This window comes from Amphiura filiformis, chromosome 7 (assembly GCF_039555335.1).
Source record: "Amphiura filiformis chromosome 7, Afil_fr2py, whole genome shotgun sequence".
NCBI lineage: Eukaryota > Metazoa > Echinodermata > Ophiuroidea > Amphilepidida > Amphiuridae > Amphiura > Amphiura filiformis.
The window spans coordinates 36,656,091-36,678,444 of NC_092634.1; the positions used below are offsets into that span (position 1 = coordinate 36,656,091).

The 22,354-nt window shown below is 35.4% G+C and overlaps 1 protein-coding gene across 2 annotated transcripts; it reads right to left on the reverse strand.

Moving 5' to 3' along the window:
• Positions 1-896: 896 nt before the first annotated feature.
• LOC140157090 (glycine receptor subunit alpha-2-like) lies at positions 897-17,648 on the reverse strand. 2 transcript variants are annotated; one of them, XM_072180159.1, is made up of 9 exons: positions 17,546-17,648; positions 10,302-10,384; positions 9,743-9,810; positions 8,544-8,761; positions 7,905-7,987; positions 7,362-7,502; positions 5,148-5,377; positions 3,654-3,755; positions 897-2,393 (listed from the first exon to the last, which is right to left on the reverse strand). In XM_072180159.1, the coding sequence occupies exons 1-9, from the start codon at positions 17,632-17,634 to the stop codon at positions 2,151-2,153; spliced, it is 1,257 nt and encodes a 418-aa protein (XP_072036260.1). In that variant the 5' UTR covers positions 17,635-17,648; the 3' UTR covers positions 897-2,150. The 2 variants fall into 2 exon arrangements, with proteins under 2 accessions (XP_072036260.1, XP_072036259.1); XM_072180158.1 differs by having other exon boundaries at positions 3,597-3,755.
• Between the last annotated feature and the right edge of the window lie 4,706 nt (positions 17,649-22,354).

The window sequence follows — 22,354 nt, forward strand, 5'->3', positions numbered from 1 at the left end:
GCTATAATTACAAAAGTCAAATTCAAAAAATTCGGTTTGAATTCAATTAAGATCCAAAAGGTTCTTTAACGTTGGCACGCTTGCAGCCATAGAGGGGGTTAATAGCCTTCACATTGACAATGACTATGTGCTAAAAATACCGACCGAAGTCAAGAAGGATATCGCGGGTTGTTTTATGTGATATCCTTTTTGGGGCGCTCGCTACGGCGGCGCCCCACTATTGTCTTGTAGTTGCAAATTTGAGCAACTCTGAAATTTGACCACTGTGTTGACCTTTAACCTTGAATATGGCCGGAGTGCAGGAAATTATTTTTGTTAACATCTTGAATGTGTTAAAGGACCATAAAAGGAAGCTAAAAAAGTTGGTTTGGTAGAGTCGGGGGGGGTCATCATTAAATTTCCGTATATATCGGACTAAAAGTTTACAATGCAATACAATGATAGGATTGATTTTGAAGCAGGCTTTTCCACCCTATTGGGCTGTTACAACACCAGTTTGATCCATTATGGATTTATGTTTCCCACTACTTCAACTTTTGGGGACTTTTAATATGTTCTTTAATATACTTTCCTGAAATGAATGGTAATTAAATGGCTTCTGTTACAATTAGTGGTTGGTGATTTTCTTTTAATTTGATTTTAATTTGATCTTATAGTATTAGACTAGCTTAAAACTTACTTGAATAATAGAAACATTTGCAAGCATCTTACTAATTCTTGTGAATCTGAACTGAAAGATATTATTAGGAGTTCCTCAAGGATCAATATTAGGTCCATTACTTTTTATTTTTTATGTTAATAATTAATACTTCAACTTTCAGCATAAAAACATTAAACCTCAAATGAATATTGTCAACGAAGAACTCACAATGGCATGAAATGGGCAAATTATTGGTTCAAATCCATGAAATTGTCAGTAAATACCAGTAAAACCAATTATTCTATAGGTACTTCACAAATGACATCAATCAAACAAACTAATAATATAATCTTAGACAATACATATTTAGAAAGAGTGCAGCATACAACATTTCTGGATGTACTAATGATGAATGTCTAACATGGATATGTCATTGGCTGTCGGGGTGGGAAGGAACCCGAGGAGTACGAGGTGACCCCTCTCTTCGAGGTCACAACTATTGTTTATGGAATTGCTGAACATTTAGATTGCCATACATGCACGTCTACAAGGATACGGTCTAATTGATGACACCCAAAATCATGCTGTTGCCCAATCACATTTTGTGTTTGCAAATCTAGACCACGCCTACGGGATATCACTTTTAGAACACTGGTTAAAACATCTATACATTTTATCCAACATTATGTAATTTTGACTCAACATTTGTTAAATTCACCTATATTTTCAGAAATTTACTCGATGTTGGTCAAAGTTTAACTAACAATTTCTGAAAATAAATGCAAATGTGGGTAAAATCTACCTATTAAATGCCTCTGTCACACATATACGGACTGAGTCATCGTACATCGCCACATACAAATATTTTATCACGGTGGTAAAATCACCAGTCCGGCAGAAGATTTGGGTGGGATTTGGGGTCCTATTTCCTTTCGTTTCTCTATGCGTTTATTATTATATGGTAATAATCCTGCAGGCGTTTGTACAGCTCTCAAAAAATGAGCATAAAGTTGACAAAATAACTTTCTGAGATACCGTAAAACCCTGTCTACAAGCATATATAGTGTTTTGATGAAAGCTTAATTAAGACGATACATGCGTAAATATGCCAATACAATAAATTGGTCTTACAATCATACTTGTTTGTATATGCTTGGATCTGTAATTTATTTGCTCAAATTCCATAATGTCGCCTGGATTAATTTAGCTAACATCAGAAGCACTCATGCTTGTAGACGAGGTTTTACGGTATTCCAGATTTTAAATCCTTATTTTATACCCTTTAAAATCCATGATACCAAACATGTAGGTTGGCTCCTTGCTTTGGTCTCCGAAAATCAATATTTCCTCTAGAATTTCTTTAGTTTTTTATTGAATTTTGTCATGTTTATCAGACTGTATATTCTATATTGTCCTGGCGACTTTATGCTCATTTTGTAACAACAGGTCATTATGAGTTAAGGCTTTCTGGCTCTCAACAGTCGAATTATTAATTTTGCATGTTGACATCTTATGATTCAAAAATAACATAAAACGTCCAGTAATATGCATTAAACGCCAGAAACGTCAAAGCAAATAACACTCTTGCTAATTTATCCATGTGCTCGGCACTAAATCCTGTATACTCCGGCTTCGATGGTCCGTTTGTCAATTCCTTTGCGTGTGCTCCGCTTTTCTCATTTGCTGATGGGCTGGTGCTGTCGTTCGTGCAGATGCTGTCGTCGGGTTTTAACTCTGATGCATCATTAGATTTCTTCGGGAAAAGATGAAGAAAAAAATATAATGATTACATTAAATATATAGGTGTAAAATTAATAAATGAATTCCTATGATATCCGGATGAGCCAATCACTAATTAGGCCTCCAAATCACGCAAATAGCGCCATAACACTTTTTAATCGTTAGGCCCGTGTATATCTTTGCGATTGGTTTCTGGTGAAGGTGAGTGGTCCGATTTTATCACACAAGTTTTATACCTAATTATACATGAAAGCTCAAACATTCTTATTCAGTTTCAGGGGGAGCTATTAAAGTCCATTTGCATGATTTTGGGAGTCTGAAGTCTTTAAAAAGTGTCACAAATACCGGACCACTGTGACATTTAAATTTTACAATTTATTTAAGTTGAAAGTTGACTAGAGGGTCCGTAGATTTCAAACACAAAGGGCCCTTTTGACATTGAATATTTTGGCTCATTTCGGACACTGTATGTACATCGATCGTCGAACTTTATTCTAAAATGTCTATGATCGATCGTAGACCTTCATTCTGAAATGTCTTGTGGATCCATTTTGATCCATAACTATAGACTAATCTCACGAGCCAAGTCATGGTCAGGATTTGGTCGGCCATGACTGGGTCCCCGCTATACACCAAACAGGTGTTGTGACTGCCCAATTGGGTGAATTTAAGCCGCTTAAAAATCGATGTTATATTGTATTGTGTTGTAAACTTTCATCATTCTTTTGTCTACGCGTAGTACGGATGGAATGCAGTTTAAAATGCCCGCCAAGGCCGAATCATTTCACATTTTGGGTGTATTGTAGCCGACGGGGACCCAGTTAATGGCTGCGAGTGAGGTGTAGGAATGCGTGAAATGAGATTCGTCTATATCTATGAGGGGAAAATCCTGGCAAAGCATGGTTTGAACGTTGGCTCATGTGTTTATTACCTAACTAAAACAGCAGGGGAAGCTGTAATGATGCGTCATTTCTTAAGATTCAATATACAGATAATTTGTTTGCACATTGGATAGTTGGCCATTTTATTTTTTTCTCCTTTATCTGGTCAATTGATTTCAATAATATCATTTTCATTTTGCATACTGGGGCTACCTACATTTTCAAACCGTATGACTTACAAATGCACGTGAAAATTTTAACGCTAAATGGGTCGAGATTAGGACATTGTACCTTGACCAATTTTCCCCCCGGTATTTCGAGCCGGGGAAACTTACCCCCTTCCCCCTCCCCGATCGGTATGCCTCTGATTTTGAACAAACGAAATACTGTACCATTTTCCTGTCCTGAAGTACGATAAGATAGTTAGTCATGGCATATTCTATCAGCGAGAGGAAAACGAAGATAAGACACGCGGCCATCCATATATCTACAGCCTGTAGGAAAAATCAGACATATTGTGGACAGCAATTATTATTGTTGGTTTGAGTGTTCCCTTGCTGACAATGGTATGTGAAAATAAGATCAGGGAACAAATTATTACACCCGATACTGGGTACTTGGGGGTAAAATTTGTAAGGACATGTCCACATGATCATGATGATGACAAAATAACATTTACTTTATCCCGGCAAACACAATACGTTTTAAACGGGTTATATTTTGGTTTTGGTAAAATCGTTTTAATAACATTAAATATCGGGTTATATAAAGGTCCGGGATTTTTAAAATGTTTTGTGTGAAAACATGTACTACAACAACATTTTTAAAATGTCAAAATGTTACGGTAATAAATATTTCGTCAACACTTAAATAACCATATATTGTAAGATTTTGCAGTAAGTTTTCAAAAATGTATTTGAATGTTTTGAAAATGTTATATACCCTTTACATAACCCGACATTTAAACGTTTTAGGGCAACCTTTTAAAGCCTAAACCTTATTAAGTCGAAAACAATTTGTGTTTGACAGTAAAAGCTAACATTTATGGAAAAGAAATTAATACTAATCTATTTTTATAGAAATGTTACAATATGGCTTTAATTTAGCGCTCTGCACTATTCATGCTATTTGTATACTTTTGCACATGGGGTGTGACACGGGCCTGACCGCGTCTGTCATGCCATTTAAATGTTGCTTGGCAGATAATTGATAGTTCAAGATTTACACTGATGCAATAAAGTCTAAAACACAATGTCCTATACTGATAGTAGGCCTACCTCTGTATCTGGATGATTATTGATTAACAGAGAATGCCCAATAAATTGATAATTTAAGGCCCCGTATCCATAGGCTGTTCCCTTGTGGCGTGTGCCCTTGTTCCGTGTTCACTTGTTCCCATGTGACCTGACACACAGACAACGAACCTTTGTTTTGCTTAGTGGCCGCTACATGGGAACAAGTGAACACGGAACAAGGGCACACGCCACAAGGGAACAGCCTATGGATACGGGACCTAATGTGGCAGCATAATGTGTGTTTATATAAAAAAAAAAGACGATGATTTCCGCATAACACCGAACGTCAGATTGCCATGAAAGTAATTACAATGTAGAGCCGTAGGCAATTCAGTGTCGAGCGCAAGTAGCAAGTAACTATATATAAAATCGGATTTCCATAGCAAAAACAAATCGATGAACGTCGACCTCTATAGTCACTATAAGATCAATGGGTCGTTTCATAATTGTTGGAGATTTGTCTGTATGTGGAAATGACAACGAAAGACTCAACACGACAGGTATTTGCATTATTTTTGTTCAATGATCGTGCCCGTCATATAGATGATTCGTTTAAAGTTCCTTAGTTGGACTATCATCGCCTAGGCTTACCTTCGCCCCTGTGGCATCAGGAAAAGAATCCTGCATAGACGCCGTCATAGTGGTAGCCGTCAGGACTGTTGTGATCCCTAGAGTGATCCGGGCTGGCGCCGCGTGAGCATCAATCCAGAAAGACATCCAAGATATTGTGACCAGGAGTATGCTTGGGATGTAAACTGTAAGGATGTAGGCCTGAAGGTGCCGCTTGAAGGTGAAGGTGATCGCTGCACCCGACCAAGTGTCTATATAGATACAGCAGTTACATTAATATGTATCTATTTTTATTTATTTATTTTTTATTTGACAAAATTAACAACAGTACAACAGAAAATAACAAATAAACAATCAAGCATCATCCCACAAGAAACAGCATGATGCAGTCATGTCTACAGTAGAATTCACCACGTCGACCTTTGCAGGACTTAAACCCCATTAAAAGCTATTAAACCAAGATAACACTCATTGAAAACAGCTCAACTGATTATACCAGATCTTCTCTTGTTGTGCACATGTGTCTGTTTTACATGTGCGGTATCGCAATGAGCTGGTATTATAGTTTCAGTTGGGTAACCGATTATAAAGGAAACACAAGGTAACAATGGTATGTGGACCTTTGTTCACGAAATGAGACAATGGTCTGCTTATTGTTAACCTGCATTCTTGAAAATGAGCAACATAATGATTGATGACTTAACACGATTTGGAAATAATTTCTTCATATTTTTTGGTGTTATCTGTCGTTTACATATCCTTCCTAAAACACAAAAGTGCGAATACTTCCAAACACCTAAATTAGCTAAAAATTTAGGACATGTTACAAAACTATATTTTCTAGAATTTCAGAAGAGAACTTTTAATATTGGCCGGTTATTTTTCACACATAATGCATAATTAATGAGCTAATTTGCATAAATGCTAATTAATTATGCAAATATGCAAATTAGGGGGCGGCTTCACTATATAATACATTAGAACATATTAGAAACACTTTGACCAAGTTTCTGGGCAAAATTATGCAAAATAAAAGTACCCTGAACATTTATGCATGGATTTTTAGCAAAATATTGGCAAAAATTATATGTAAATGAGCTTCTGCAGTCATTTTAGCTCATTAACTTGATTGATTGTTGATAAAAACAATAAGATACAAAGAAAATATAAATTGATATATTTTGAAAACCGTATGTCCGATTGACTCCAAACAAAAGGTATATTGATCAGTGTACTTTGCTCTACTCAATTAATCTGTTTAAAACATGTTTAGAGCACTTTTATAATGCCTCCATAACCACCTTAACTAGGCAATTACCCATACTTCTAACATATGCTATTTGTAGAGGTTGCGCGTCAATGGTAAGAGCACTGTGTATTGTGTATAGGAAAACGGACAGTAACTTCAGTATACGCAAGCAGGATACTCTCATAAAGTTGGCTAAATATGCCAACTTATTTGCAATGCGGTCCATATTGGTCCAGTTCGGTATTGAATTTTAAGACCATAGTCATACCGTAGGGCCTATACCTGTGTGTACAATTTACATAGAAGGGAGTAGAGAAGTGGAAGATGCTGCTATGCGGCTTTTATTGGATAGGCAAGCTCGATGGGCAAATGACAACCACATTTGCGATATGTTGCTTCCTGAGCGTTTAACACAAATATTTACTTTAATTCTGGACCAAAATAGTGTTAAATTAAACACATCTAAGGTACTCGCTTTACCATGTTTTCATTCCGCCCTAAAAATCCGGAAATGCGCAAATGTTTGTTACACCGGAAAGCTAGATCGCTGTTTTTTGGACCGCGCAGCTCTGAAAGACCATGAATTTTACCAAAACAATGCACTGAAAAAGGACATGTACCCCTTAACTACTCGTTCCTCTCATTTTTTTCAGACGATTTTCAACCAGAAAGGAAACGATCTATAATAATATGAAGACATTTGATTTCGACAGTAATATAGCAGCTCCGAAATGACTTAAGCCATCAGCATTTTCTATTGTAAGGGTGCGAATTTTTAAGCAAATAAGTACGAGTTTCGTCCATTTTTATTTAAAAGTAAACTTCGACATACAGGCCTGCAACATGATTACAAAATTTGTCTGGTATCCGTGATTTTCGTTGGGTTATTCATCGTTTTGATTGAGGCGTAATGGCACAACTCCCTTGAAAATTGAAGGTAAAGCGTGTTTAAAGAAAATAATACTAAATGCTACCACCACACTTACTGTTTGTCATTATCTCAAATTGCAAGTAGTATGTTTTAGTTGAAACATTTGTCAGGTCATATCGAGCCACTATTATATCGGGATGGACTGCTACACTATTATCAGTAATATCGAGCAAAATATCCAACGAAGAGTATGCAACTGCAACAAAAAAATTAATATTTGATATATTATTTTTGTAATCATTTGTATTGATCTCTTAATATACACAATTATGTAAATTTGCATTCGTTGTGATCATGCACATCTATTCACTGTAGAAGTGATGATGTAACAGGATTAACTGCCATTGCAATAGATGAATACAGTTTTTGAATATCGCTACAAGCAGGTCGCCGGTGTCTGCAATCATAGATTAAATACAATACCGCTCTTTTCAAAGACAGGTGCGAGTGATTAGCATGATAAGATCCAGGTCTTTATCCCTGTTCTTTGACATCTATAGTTCAATGCATAGATACCGCGTGAACGTTATAGTGCAGGGCGATGTATTCAAAAATTATCCAGTTACATCTTCACTTCTACGGCGAATGGAAAACTTACAACTAAACATGTGAATCGAACACGTCTGTGTGTCAAATGGAAACCGTTGTAGTAGCATACGGCACACAGTTGTCAAAGAAACTCTAGAATTAAAAAAGTTTTATATAAAATTATATATGACCAGCATGCACAAATCATGATACAAAACAGAATTAATTATATTATTAATAACACTTTGCGTTCGACGTCATTATAGTAAGTTGTTCAGCAGCGAGTTTTTTTTATATATCATTTTTAAAACACATATGGTAAATAAGTTTGGTTTATTCCGTGCTAAAATATGAAAAGCGGAAAAGAAATTCAAAATTTACAAATGAAGAGTAAATAATATCGCTCCCGGCGATCCCGTGTATATAGACCAGGAGCCCAGAAAATTTATTCAAATGAAAAGCGCCGGAACAACTCACCCTATGGGTTGAAAAGGTCATACCCCACATCACTATGCATCGCTGCAGGGTGTGTGTATAATTTGTTGGTGCTCGCAATCACTAAAGAACGTTTACCCCTAAAGAAGACATAGGACAATTTTATTTTCCCATGTCTTCATTACGGAACAGAGAAGACATGGGAATCTCACGTCTTCTTAAGGGGAGGTGAAGTTAATTTCTGCAATAGCCCATATACAAAGTACAACTTTACCTCACGACATATCGGCATTTTCCATCCGGTAAAATTTTGAGCATTTGGTTGGCTTGGATGATATCATGATGCTGTCCTTCTTTCTCGTACATGAAGAAAACATCAGGAATCCAAAACTTTTGAATATCATCTCCTTTTAAGATGATATATTTTTCACCAGTGTAAGTTAACCTAGTGTCAACCCAATCCATCGCTGTATAAAAACTGGAAGAGAAATCCTGGAATACAGATTGGCTCGTATTAGTACTGGTATATTATATGCCATCAGGGGCGGTTCCAGCTCATGGTCATGTAAGGTTTTCAGGCTCGATTCGCTCGCACTAATTTTACGGCAAATGCAATTGTATTGGCAATTGGGGGGAGCCCGGGGTACCCCCGCCTTCGGAGAGTGAAAACTGTGCAAAAATGTTCTCAAAATTACCAAAAAATCGTCAAAATATGTTTTTCCGTATGCTTCGACTATATTTATAAATACGTATATAAATACGCACGTGACCACCTCCGCGCTGCCATAACGGCTTGTAGATAGTTAGCCTCGAAGTGACCTTCTACACCTTTACATTTGAATGCAAAGGCGGTAAACAACACGAGATTGGCTACTGTGCAGCAAAATTGTCTATTTTGTTCAACTTTGTAAACGTTTCCGTCGATAGATATTTTTTTCCGTCAGCAAATACTTTCAAAATATTGTTTTTTGATAACATATTACAAATTCGGAATCCCCCATGTGGAATAATTTTGCTAGCCAATTAATACTTAAATAAAGACATGAAAGAGTCCCTATGCTTTTCTGTATAGTGGTCAATGGCATGAGGATCTGGTCACGCTTGCTGGTCTTGGTTATGTCGTGCCCATGGGTCACATGCGTATTTATATATACGTATAAATATAGTCGAAGCGTACTGTGAGTAGTGCTACAGTTAACCATTATTTTACTATATTATCATGATTATACACCCCAGTCCTGACAGATTCCCCCATGTACAAAAATATTCAAATAAGTACCCAAATGACTTGGACTAATCAAAGTCCATCTTATGCGCTCATTTTTATGGTAACATTATAGGGACCACGCAACCAAAAGGGCTCCATTTAGCATGTTTAGGAGAGATGTTTCAAATAGACTAATCATATATCAAAATCAACGGCAGGAAAATACAATTACAGGAATGGTCTATAAACTATGTTATTCTTCTTACCATAGTGCGTTCCTCAAGTGGGCCAATACTTTCCATAAAAACAATAAGAGACACAGTTGTTGGTGGGCCTGAAATAAAAACCAGATATATTTGCATGATTGCGTGTTTGAGAAACAAGAACATATAAATGTCACTAATTTCTAATGTTTGCCGAGTGCTACAGAATTGTAATGCTGTCGAAAGGGTAGAAAATTATTTTAATAATATAGCCTCCCTATATATTTTCAAGTCATAAAGGCTTCTGCCCCTGATTTATAGCGTATTCATCTTCCTCTAAGGCAAGTCCATCCCAGGGAAAACTTACACTTTTCCCTACCAGAACTACACTTGGCACATATGTTGCATGAGTTAATAGAATAAAAAAAGCCCACGGGCCACCTCGATTTTTTCTCAAATCCAAGATGGCACCCAAAATAAGTTCTTTAAACATGTTAAAGTAGGACTACCCTGATATTGCTCCAATGCCTTATGGGAAATACTTCCAGAATTGGAATGTTTCCAGAAAAGGAAACTCTGCCGAACTGTTAAAGGGTTGCAAAATATTAAAGTAAAACACTACCTTCATGATCAGGTCTGATTCTATGGTCGTAGCCTGTTAAAAGTTCTTGTATTGTTGCCGTTATATTTGAAGCCACAATAGACCTAATAGAAAATTATATAACATTGGGAAATAAAAGTGTACGTATATTCTTTAGTTTATCAACAAACGATGGCTTCTCCTCGTAGTTGTTGACAGTGGTGGCACCAGAATTTTTTTTCCGAGGGCATGGATAGACAACGTTTTTCCAAGGGGAAAATCTGAAAATACGCCACAAATAGTGGAATTTATTGTGCAAATTCTTTGTTAAGGGGGTACTACACCCCTGTGGTAAATTTGTGACAATTTTTGCATTTTTCTCAAAAATTAATAACAAACTGGTAACAAAACTTATGTATATTATTGGGGCAAGGAATCCAATTAATACACTGAAATTTCAGTGACTCAAGAGTAGCGGTTCAGTATATATGATAGGAAATGAGGTACACCCTAGCGGTACCTTATTTCTTATCATAAATGACAAACCACTGGTCTTGGGTCACTGAAATTCCAGTGTAGTAATTGGATTCCTTGCCCCTATAATATACATAACTTTTTTTACCAGTGTGTTATTAGTTTTGAGAAAAATGCAAAAAAGACTAAATTTATCGAGGGTGTAGTACCCCTTAATTCTTTTTGAAATAACAAAGCCATTTTCGAGGCTTTTTTTGGCTCTCACCCAAAGACCCCATTTTATAAAAAGTCATAATTATTCTCACCCAATGTCCCACCCCTTAATTTAGATCCAAACGGTCCCTCTCTCAACCAAGGACCCCATATTTTGTACATTTTGCTCTCACCGAATGCCAAAAATCATGCTCTCACCCTTGCAATGACCCCAATTTTTTTAATGTTTTGCTATCACCGGATGCCCCTTACTGCCCAGCCCTACACCTATATCTATTCATATTGAAGTGCCACCTAAGGCTGGAATGTCCGTTTAGATAAAATTGTTTTGTTTAAAATAGTGTAACATTAGCATAGTAAGCAAAGAAAGATTAGGAAATGTAAAGCATATTTATTGCAGTGAGAGAGGTATCAAATCGTACTGCATGGGATGAAAGAGGGTTGGTTTCAAATAAAAAGGAATAAAGATCAGGTTACCATTTCGGTTACTATTGTTAGGAAATCATGTTGGGGGGGTTGGAGCAGAATTATTTTATTTAGAATACATGTATATAGCTTTGCATATTTAATTCTAAAGGATTGTTTTCCAAGTGGACATAATTATGATATAACTGTCGGTTGTAATACCTGACAATATTGCATGCCTGGTTATTAATTTAACGGAATCAAAAGTCATTGTGTATTGGGTGTTTATTAACCCAATATTTTAAGGGATTTAAGGGATTTTAAGGATTTTTTTAAAGTTAAATGTTTTAAATAACACTTAGGTAAATGTTTTAAATAACACTAAGGCCTACAACAAATGCAAATACCGCGCTAGATTTTCCAGGGATAACAGACCATCCCTCTTTTAAAAAAACCCAAAAAACCATGTTTATGATCGACAAAGTAGCGTTCGAAATAGCGCCATCTATCGAAAAGTGTTTTTAGAAGACCTAAAGGTATTTTTCTTAATGTCGTATTTCAAGCATTAATTCCCGCTGTATATTACTTGCATTACCTATGCTGTATTTTACTTGCATTCAATGCATATTAGTAAACAGTAATACAATCAAAATCCAAACCAAGTTAGTTGTGTTATTTATTTAGTTTTAGTTTTGGTTTTGGTCACGTGGTTTCCAATTATCCTGCCTGAGCTCTTGACTGACATGATTATCGATATCTTTGTTTCTATCCTTTGTGATCCGATCTTGAAAATCTGAAGAAACGAGTTCTTACTGTACAAAAGAATAACGATCCTAATCTTGTGAAATTACAAGAAAAGATGTTTTTATTTTTTATTTCAGAATTGTTAAACTAATTGAAGTGATATAATAGAGAAATATCCAAACTCACACATAATAGCCATTTTATTAAGCTAATTGGGTATATACATGTTTTTGTCTATTATCTCCGAAAATAATATTTAAGAAACATATCCGACCCTCTCTTCCACAGAGAACTTCGAGGAAATGCAACATGATTTATTCTTACTACATGTATCATTCAAGTGAAATTTCTGAACAGATATAGTTTTCTTGCCAATATCAAATCACAAAATATGAAAATAATGAGCGAAATGTTAAACCATTTTATTTCATTTCATCAATTATCATAATTGTGACACTTCTAGCTACTTTTTAAGTACCGTTTTCTTTCGTGCATGTGTGAAAAATGCAATGGTAGGCTTGTAGTAATACATTACACGCGACGTTTATTTTTTCAGTAAAACAAATTCAACCTACCTTTGGACAATTATTGCCAAAATCAGCAGCCAATGCATCTTGTTGTAATCCCAGTAATTATTCCACTATATGGGGGAGGGGGTTACACACAGGCCGTCAACATCATGGGCGAATTTTGCGTGTAAGAGTAGTATCGCTATTTTTAAGGCTGTTCATCCATGACATTTAAATATGATATTTAAATGTTATGGATGAACATTAAATTATGTCATTCACCAGGAGCGCTTATTTTCACCTGAACTCACCATAGGTGCCGTCATCAGCTGTTGCACACGTTAGACCCAGACGAATAATTTGACATGTTGAATTTTTGCCCCCTATATGTGACCGTCCACGGCGAATGAGCCGTAAATTCCTCCCCGGTCAATTTTGTTTTATTTCGTGTTTAAAAATAAACATCATAAACTTAAAAATGGTATATCATTTGACTTCAAACGATATCCAGAAGCGGGGTTATGGTTTGTTAAACTTTGCTCCTTCAACAAAATTATAGCTTTTTACGTTTTTACATGTGTCTCTTTTTCCACATTGTTGGCAATAAATATCAAACAGTCATAATTGGCGGTCATTTCAAATCATCCCCAAGTCAACGAGGTTTAAGAAAGTTCTCTCATTGTTAATTGTTGGTTATGCATACCTGTACAAAATACAATGCCTGGTAACCCACCACTTGAACAGGATTTAGCAATATAAGCAAACAAAGACCAGAGCTATTAAAAGTTCTATAGCCATCTAAGGTAGAAGCTTATTATCCACTTCAACAATAGGATTATTGATTAGTTTTTGACTATCGAAATGAGACGGATGTCGGGCCAGCTTAAGTTACCGATGAATATGACCTTCGTACACATTTTACACCGTAACTCAGAATACAATTTAGGGAATTTACGGCTCATTTGTGCTGCCGGGTCACATATGATCATGTAGGGGTTTGTGGGCCTTTTGCAGGTTCACGGGGTTCTAGACAAACTTTTTGAATTCAGCATATCCGAATTAACCAAAATAATTTGGTTACCAACTTTTACGCGAACTTGCCGCTTGATATGCTTAAATATGCACATATTTCCAAAATAATAACATAAATTGTTCATTTAATTTTGATATATTGTTTTAAAATATTGCATTTTGATTGCTGATGCTCTTTAAACAAATGTGTTGGTCTCGCTATGTAGTTTATCTAATTATTCTCTGTATCTTGCTTTTACCGTAATGATATTTTTCATATCATATTAGACCCACCTGTCATGCCTAACTACATTTCATTTTAAGCTGTTTTAATGTTTGCATGCTTTCCTAGTCTTTAAAGTAATGAGCTGGTCTCGCTATGTAATTTTAAACTTTTATTATTGTATTTCTTTCTAAATTGATGGGTTTTTTTCTCTTGACATGTAATGATATTTTTTTTATTTTATGTATTATTTGTGTAGTAAAGCGCTTTGTTCATGAAAAAGCGCTCAATAAATGATGCGTATTACTTCGTATTATATTTATTGGAAAAAACGTTACTAAGTTCAAAATCATGTAGCTTTATAATAAGATTCTCCTCTTCAAATTTTGGTTGATACTATTAATACCGAGTTGTATGAAGACACTTGAAATTTATGGTGCCTGATTGACCTTTCAATCCTTTGTAACATTGATATTTGTAAATCTTAAAAATGACGACCATCTTAGATTTTGAATTGGCTAATGTGTTTCCTAATAAACGATTCAAAGGGAGGTAACAGCACATTGTGGTGCTTCCATTTGATCCCTTGTGACATTAATATTTATCATTTAGTGGCGGCCATCTTGATAAATGGTGGCCATCTTAGATTTTAATTTGGCTAACGGGGTTTTCCTTAACATTAACCCATAACGAGAGTATGCGCTAATTATGTTGCTTATATCACCTTGGGCTTGGTTCTCACCAGAGGATGATTTAAGTACTACCCAACACTCCACTGGGTTAACTTTGCGGCTAGCGTAACTGTGTGAGTGAACATGACACCACTGCTCGCCCACTGCATAGACGTCCATGGTTAAATTTGAATTTGGACAGATATATTTACAATATAAACACATTAAAAATGCTGGTCGATTTCACATTTTATGTTATCTAAAGAAGGTGTGACTTATCCTTTATGCATACATCACTTTTGTTCTGAAATCGACCAAGTAATAATGACACACACACACAATTCTAAAACAACATCTTTTGCACAGAATTAAATGGGATTTGAAAAGTAAAGTGGCAGTTGAAACTCTAGTGATAACACTTTTACAGTGCATGATGGGGCTTCCTTAAATCATCCTCTGGATTGTTACTAATCTGCAGAACTATGCCGAAAAAAGCAAGGAGATTAAGCGAAGCAACTGTCGGCGTCGCCGGAAATTATACCGACTATACCAGAGACGTTGTAAGTCAAGTTTAAGTTGAAGGTTGAATAAAGAAAAGTATTGTTTACTGAAAAAAAAACTACTAGATGTCATTTTTATATTTCTTACATATGATTTGTGACTCGATCTTACTTCGCAGAAGAACTTCATTTCCTGGATATTTGACCGGTTGAAACGTAAATGGCATAGATATATTTTAAGCACGAATTATTAATTCTCACTGCACGGATTTTTTAATCTCACTGCACGAACGTGCCAGGAGGCACGTTAAAATAGCCCCTGCATGATATTCTAATATAATGTTATTTAAGTGTTCAAACTATTTGGCCAAAAATGTTTGCAAAAAATATTTTGCAATAACATTTTTAAAACATTTTTAAAACATTGTTGTAGTGTTGTTTAAAAAAAACGTTTTAAAACGTTTTCATGACCTTTATATAACCGACATTTAATGTTATCAAAACGTTTTTATCTAAACCAAAACCCAAAATATAACCTGTTTAAAACGTTTTGAAAACGTTTTTGTGTTTGCTGGGTATCTATTGCAAAAACAAGTTTAACTCCATTAGAAGAAAATAATTATTACATTAGAAGTTAACACTCGTTGCATTTTTTTTATTCGCATTTCTCCTGAAAAAAGACAAATTGTGTTGGTAAAATGCTGGCTCGTACGGCCCTTTTCAGCGTTCGAAGCAAAATTGATTTTCAAAGCAACAAACTGCTGAAGTCATTATATGAATAGTAATCTCCTCCGCAGCCAGTTTGGTTACGCGTAACCAAACTGGCTGCGGAGGGAGACTATATGTTTCCAAACACGGAGAACTCTTTTGATGTTCATTGATCTATGAATCGCGACCTTCAACGCGTAAAATTAGGAAGGCCGCAAACGATTAGTTCCCGATAGATGCACACAGTTCTGTGGGCCATGGAAATTGGTTATTTGCATAATAAACACAATCTTTTTCTAGCACATTAGTGATCATACGGTGAAATTGATCTAAAATATTTTTTCATTTTTTAGTCCAAGTATTTCTCATCAAGTTGATATACATATGAATTTTAATATCACATTTTACTAATATATAATAAAGAAGCGGCCTGATTTTATCCATATAGGTCTACTTGATTCAGAGTTTATTTTTCTGATAAAAAAACAGCAGTACCGGTATACATTATGTGCATTGACATTGTTGGTAGTCCATTCTCTCAAAGCTGACCATGATCATTATCATGACATCACTATAGTTTCTAGGTCAAATCTGTCTCGTTCGAAGGAACTCACCGCTTACAGTTGGTTTTTGTGGAAAATCGATTTTAACGACTTATTTTCTCAAAATAAGAGTAATTTTCGTTATCCTCATAATATTAGATTTCCAATGATATGATCCCAGCAAACACAAAACGTTTTCGACATCATTCGCAAAAGGTTATAAAAGGTTGTCAGAAAACGTTTAAATGTCGGGTTATCTGAAGGGTATATTAAGAGTATAAAACGTTTTCATAACCTTAAAAAACATTTTTTGATCATCTACAGCTCAGCAAACACAAATGTTTTACAGAAAACGTTTAAATGTCGGGTTATATAAAGGGTATAAAAACGTTTTAATAACATTCCAAAAACATTCTTGAAAACTTGATACAAAACATTCTAAACAGAATGTTATTTTGGGAGTTGAAAAAATATTTTGCGAAAAATGTTTGCCCCAAATATTTTCAATAACGTTTTAAAAACGTTTTTATGACCTTTATATAACCCGACATTTAAATGTTATTAAAAGGTTTTGAAAAAAAACATTTTAAGAACATTTCTGTGTTTGCTGGGTTCAAATATTTTTACATAATGTTATTTAAGTATTGACACAATATTTGGAAAAAATGTTTGCAAAAATAGTTTACAATAACATTTTTTGAAAACATTTAAAAATATTGTTGTAGTGTATTTTCATACAAAACGTTTTAAAACGTTATCATGACCTTTATATAACCCGACATTTTAATGTTATTAAAACGTTTTTACCAAAACCAAAAGCCAAAATATAACTAATTTAAAATGTTTTCAAAACGTTTTTGTGTTTGCTGGGATGTTGTCCGAGTAATATATGCCTTTAAGCTAATTAGGCATACACATGTTTTTGGCTATTATCTCCGAAAATAATATTTAGAAAAATATCCGACCATCTCTTCCACAAAGAACTGCGAGGAAATGCAACGGTTTTTTTTCTCTCTCTCTTACTATCATTTAAGTGAGATTTCTGAACAGGATACAATTCTTGCCAATGTCAAATTGTAAAATATGAAATTAAAGAGCAAAATATGAAACCATTTCACTTTATTTAATTAGATCATAATTGTGATATTTCTGGCTACTTTTAAGTGTAGCTAAAAATATATATTTATTTTTCTTTCATGCATGTGCAAAAATTTATGGCAGGCCTGTCTATCAATACATTCCACGCGACTTTAACCAGGTTTAGTAACAAATAAATTTCAACCTACCTTTGCGCAATTAACGCCAAAATCATCAGCCAAAGCATCTTGTTGTAATCACAATATTCCACTTTATAAACACGGACCTTCGTCCTCATGAGCGAATTATGTATGTATGATTATCGCTATTTTAAAGACTGTAGAAATTAAGCTTTTAAAAAATGATATCTAAATGTCACGGATGAAGATTCATAAGTTGTAGGTAATTGTAAATTATGTCAATCACCGGGAACTCTTTCTCCTCAACTCATGCGGCGTCCGTAGGTGGCGTCATCAGCTGTTGCACACACTCTCAAGGATTCTCGAGTACTAATATACTATAGGATAAGCCACTCGTTTGCGCAAATGAAGTCAGTCATTCAGCCTATGCGCGATAATGCATGTGATGGCATAGTACCCCTGTACGTGTAGGAGTGTATCACGGAAGAGATGATGCATGTTCACGTCATCGTTTCAAAAAAAATGAAATGGTGAAAAAACGGCGAACATTTGGTCGAATCTTTCCATTACTATCATATCGTGAAAAACCAAATAGCTGAGGAGTTAGCTCAATATGCTAGGAAAATATTCTCTTCGATGACCCCATGACGAGACTGGCTAAATAAGCTGTATTTTTGCTGGAAAGGGTCCGAATAATTGGCAGTCGATGTGCGCCATCTTGGAAAAATTTAGGGTACCAAACTACCCAAAAACTGTCAATCAACATAATTTAGGGTACCAAACTACCCAAAACTGTCAATCAACATACCGATGGTACCAAACTCCCTAGTAATGGTACCAAACTCCCTAGTAATGGTACCAAACTCCCTAGTAACCGTCACTCAAACTGCCGATGTGTCAGTCAAACTGCTGTGAAGTGACTTCAATTTTTATACAGGGATTGAATACGAGTGTCACGGCCCTGACACTCTCAGAAATAAAGGTTCCAAATGAGCCTCAAATAGTTCAAGTGATGATGAAGAACGTTTTAAAAACATTTACTCAAAGCTAAATTTTGCTCACCTGAGAGCTTTCGGAATCTAACACTATTCCTTGTTCACTCGTGATCAAGTGATCTTAAAGACATTTTTTGTCCTCTAGAACTCTTTAAAAAAACAAAAAAAACAAAAAAACGTTGTTTAATGATTAATCCTGTGCAGAATCGTTTGCGCTTACCTTTTGCCATTTCCGTTCAATTCTTATGGAAACAAACAAAACCAAACCAAACAAAACCAAACCAATCTTAACTCTCTTCACGCGGGTGTCGACTGCAGACGACAAGTTTAAAAAAAAATTCAAAAATTCCAAAATTTCATAAATGTAAATTGTCATGACCATATTTGGAATAAGCATGAAAATGCATTAAAATGAGTACAAACAAGCCTAGTATTGGTCCAGTAGTTTTTAAGATAGCCCTTGATATTTTGAGAAAAAATTTCAAAACTTCAACTTTTTCCGTTGAAGCGCATGGCTAGCACGCAGCGCATTAATTCGTTTTCTCCATTAGCAATGATAGTCTAATGATATTGTAGAAACGTTTGTTATAAATCCATGTGTTAGTGAACAATTACTTCTAAATGACTTGGTAAATTTTTTACCGTGAAAACAAAGAAACAAAAACGTTAAGGGTGATTAAAGTGCATGGAACCCCTTTCACCTCAAAATGATTTTGATTATTATGATCATCATTACAAATCAAACTTTCGTTACAATATTGTATGATATAAGCACCTCTTTTTGAACATTATGCAAATAATTTTTAATAGAATCTTAAGGGCTCTAAAATGAGCGTTTATTGCGTTTCGACAGTATTTTTTGTGGGACACGAGAGCACCTCAGACCTATCGAATTGCATTCTGAATACGAACCATGTCTTTCTGATATCAAATAATTTTCATTTTTGAAAATCACAATATAATACAAATTTTATGACAAATTATAAAATTTGATATTTTTCAAATTTTGATATATAACAGTCCTCGAAGTAAATTATATAAATCTAATGATATATTCTTAAAGTGTATGTAGCAGGGAGGAAAAGCCGACGGTCAATTGAAAATTGAAACCTTTCATATTGAAGATATGGATTTTTTTCCCAAAAAGACCTAATTTTTTTTTTGTTTTGGTAAAAAAAATCCATATCTTCAATACGAAAGGTTAAAATTTCCAATTGATCGTCGGCTTTTCATCCCACCTACATACACTTCAAGTATAAATAATCAGATTTATAAAGTTTACTTCAAGTACTGTTAAATATCAAAAATATCAATTTTAATGATTTGCCATAAAATGTGTATTAAATTGCGAATTTCAAAAATCAAAATTATTTGATATCAGAATGACATTCTTCGTATTCAGAATGCAATTCGATATGTCTGATGTGCTCTAATGTCCCACAATAAATACTGTCCAAACGTTCATACCCCACCCCTTAAGTGTAAACCGATAATAATTATTGTATCATGACAACCATACCCATTCATTTTGCTCGATTAATACAAAATTATTGTTGGGCGAAAATTTCCCAGATCATGATGGCACTTGAACTATCTAACTAATTAACTTTCCGCTGCGAGAGTAAATACCTACATAGTATTTACTTTCACAGTAGATATTGCCAGGACAAATCTCACCATGAATGATGATTTAATACTTTATATAAAGGCTAGACCATGTCCAGACTATGGAGCTCTATGAGGATGATTTAAGCAAGCCTCATCATGCACTGTAATCACGCGAGTTTCAACTGCCACTTTATTTCTCAAATCCCATTGAATTCTGTGCAAAAGATGTTGTTTTAGAATTGTGTGTGTGTCATTATTACTTGGTCGATTTCAGATCTAAAGTGATGTATGCACGAAGGATAATTCACACCTTCTGTAGATAACATAAAATGTGAAATCGACCGACATTTTGAATGTGTTTTTATTGTAAATATTTCAGTCCAAATTCAAATTTAACCATGCACGTGTATGCAGTGGTGTCATGTTCACTCACACAGCTGTGCTAACCGCAAGTTGACCCCAGTGGAGTGCCGGGAAGTGCTTTAATCATCCTCTGCTCGAAACGGATGGCCTTAAAGCATTATTATAACATTTGCTGAGGAGGACGCCCTCAATATTTTTCAAAATTCTGTTTTTTACATGATTGTTGTGTACTTAAGTAAACTAACATACCCTTCAAAATCAAGACTTTCGATGCTGTAGTTTTGTCGAAATTCGAGATTTTGAATAAACCGCAGGAACCGTCCTTTATTATTACGATGGAAATACTAGTCGAACGCGTACACCATGTGCGCGTACACGATCAAAAGACCAACACGACTCACGTTCGAATGAGTGGCTCCTATTGGCAACATATGGGCTGCTATTAACGATTTTCTTTGTATTGCCTCGTCTATTTGGGCCAAAATTAAAAGAGGACATATCTGACAGTGAAAACTAATATTTTATACCAAGAAAATACAATTCTATTTTTTATAGAAATGGTATAATGTGGCTTTAAATAATGCTCATATATATATCTAATACAGAGCGCCTGTGGCTGCACTGTGCTTGGAGCTGAACACAGCACGGTGCGGAATACTCAACGGCTGAGCATGGACTGAGAGTTATGCAAGTTGGTGAACCCAACAAACACAAGCGGTTTTCTATTAGCATTTTAAAATGGGCGCATATAGTTTGCCATAACATTTTAAGCCATGTTATAACATTTGCTGAGGAGGACGCCCTCAATATTTTTCAAAATTCTGTTTTTTTACACGATTATATTGTACTTTATTAAACCAACATACACTGCAAATATGAAGACCCTTGTTGCTGTAGTTTTGTCAAAATCCGAGATTTTGAATAAAACGCAGGTATCGTCGTTTTATTATTACGATAGAAATATTAGTCGAACGCAAACATACGTGATGTTCATAACAGAGTACGTATGGTACATGGCGTGCGGAACGGTGCGGAACACAGCAAAGCACCGTACCGTAACAAGACTGAAGGAGTGATACATATTGGCGACATCGGCGCTGGTAGTAAATTCCAATTTTTCTTTGCTTTGCCTTAGTTGTTCGGCTCAAAAATAAAATGGGGTATATCTGACAGTACAAGGTAACATTTTATGGCAAAGAAATATTAATCTATTTTGTATGACAATGTTATAATATGGCTTTAAGATTTAGATGAACAAGACAGTCTATGATTGAGATGAACACAAGGTTTACACACATAGTAAGCCTAGTAAAATTGCCATATTGTCAGCTTGTGACAGAGACCAAAATACTCGGCATCTCAGTGTTGTTTGTTGTTGGTTGTTTGTGTATTGTATTCGTGTTGATATACAAATTATTATACGTTCCAGCTACGGGTGACACCTCGTAAGGTAACATTGGACAAATTACCTATTCCATTCACTGTCAGAGCCCGGTGTCCCCCGGCCGGTGTCAAATTACCTATTCCATTCACTGTCAGAGCCCGGTGTCCCCCGGCCGGTGTCAGAACAGAATTATCACATTACAGTGCTCAGAGTGTTATGAATCCGGCAAGAATTAACAACTGTAGCATGCAACAATATAATTCGTTCCACACTGATATGGAATCATCTGTACTTTCCTACAGGTGCTATCAGATGAGGTACTGATCATCATCACCGCTTGTGCGTAGTTATTGAGCATTTACAGAAAAGTTCAATAATTCGTGTCTTCTGAAATCTATATTTCGGCCATTGCTCGAAGTTCAATGCCCTTTCAATTACCCGTGCGAGAACTCGGGAAGCTGATCCTGACTGTGATGGTTTATTGTGGTATGGTGTGGGTGCCCTTCTTATAGCAAGTTCCTGATTGTT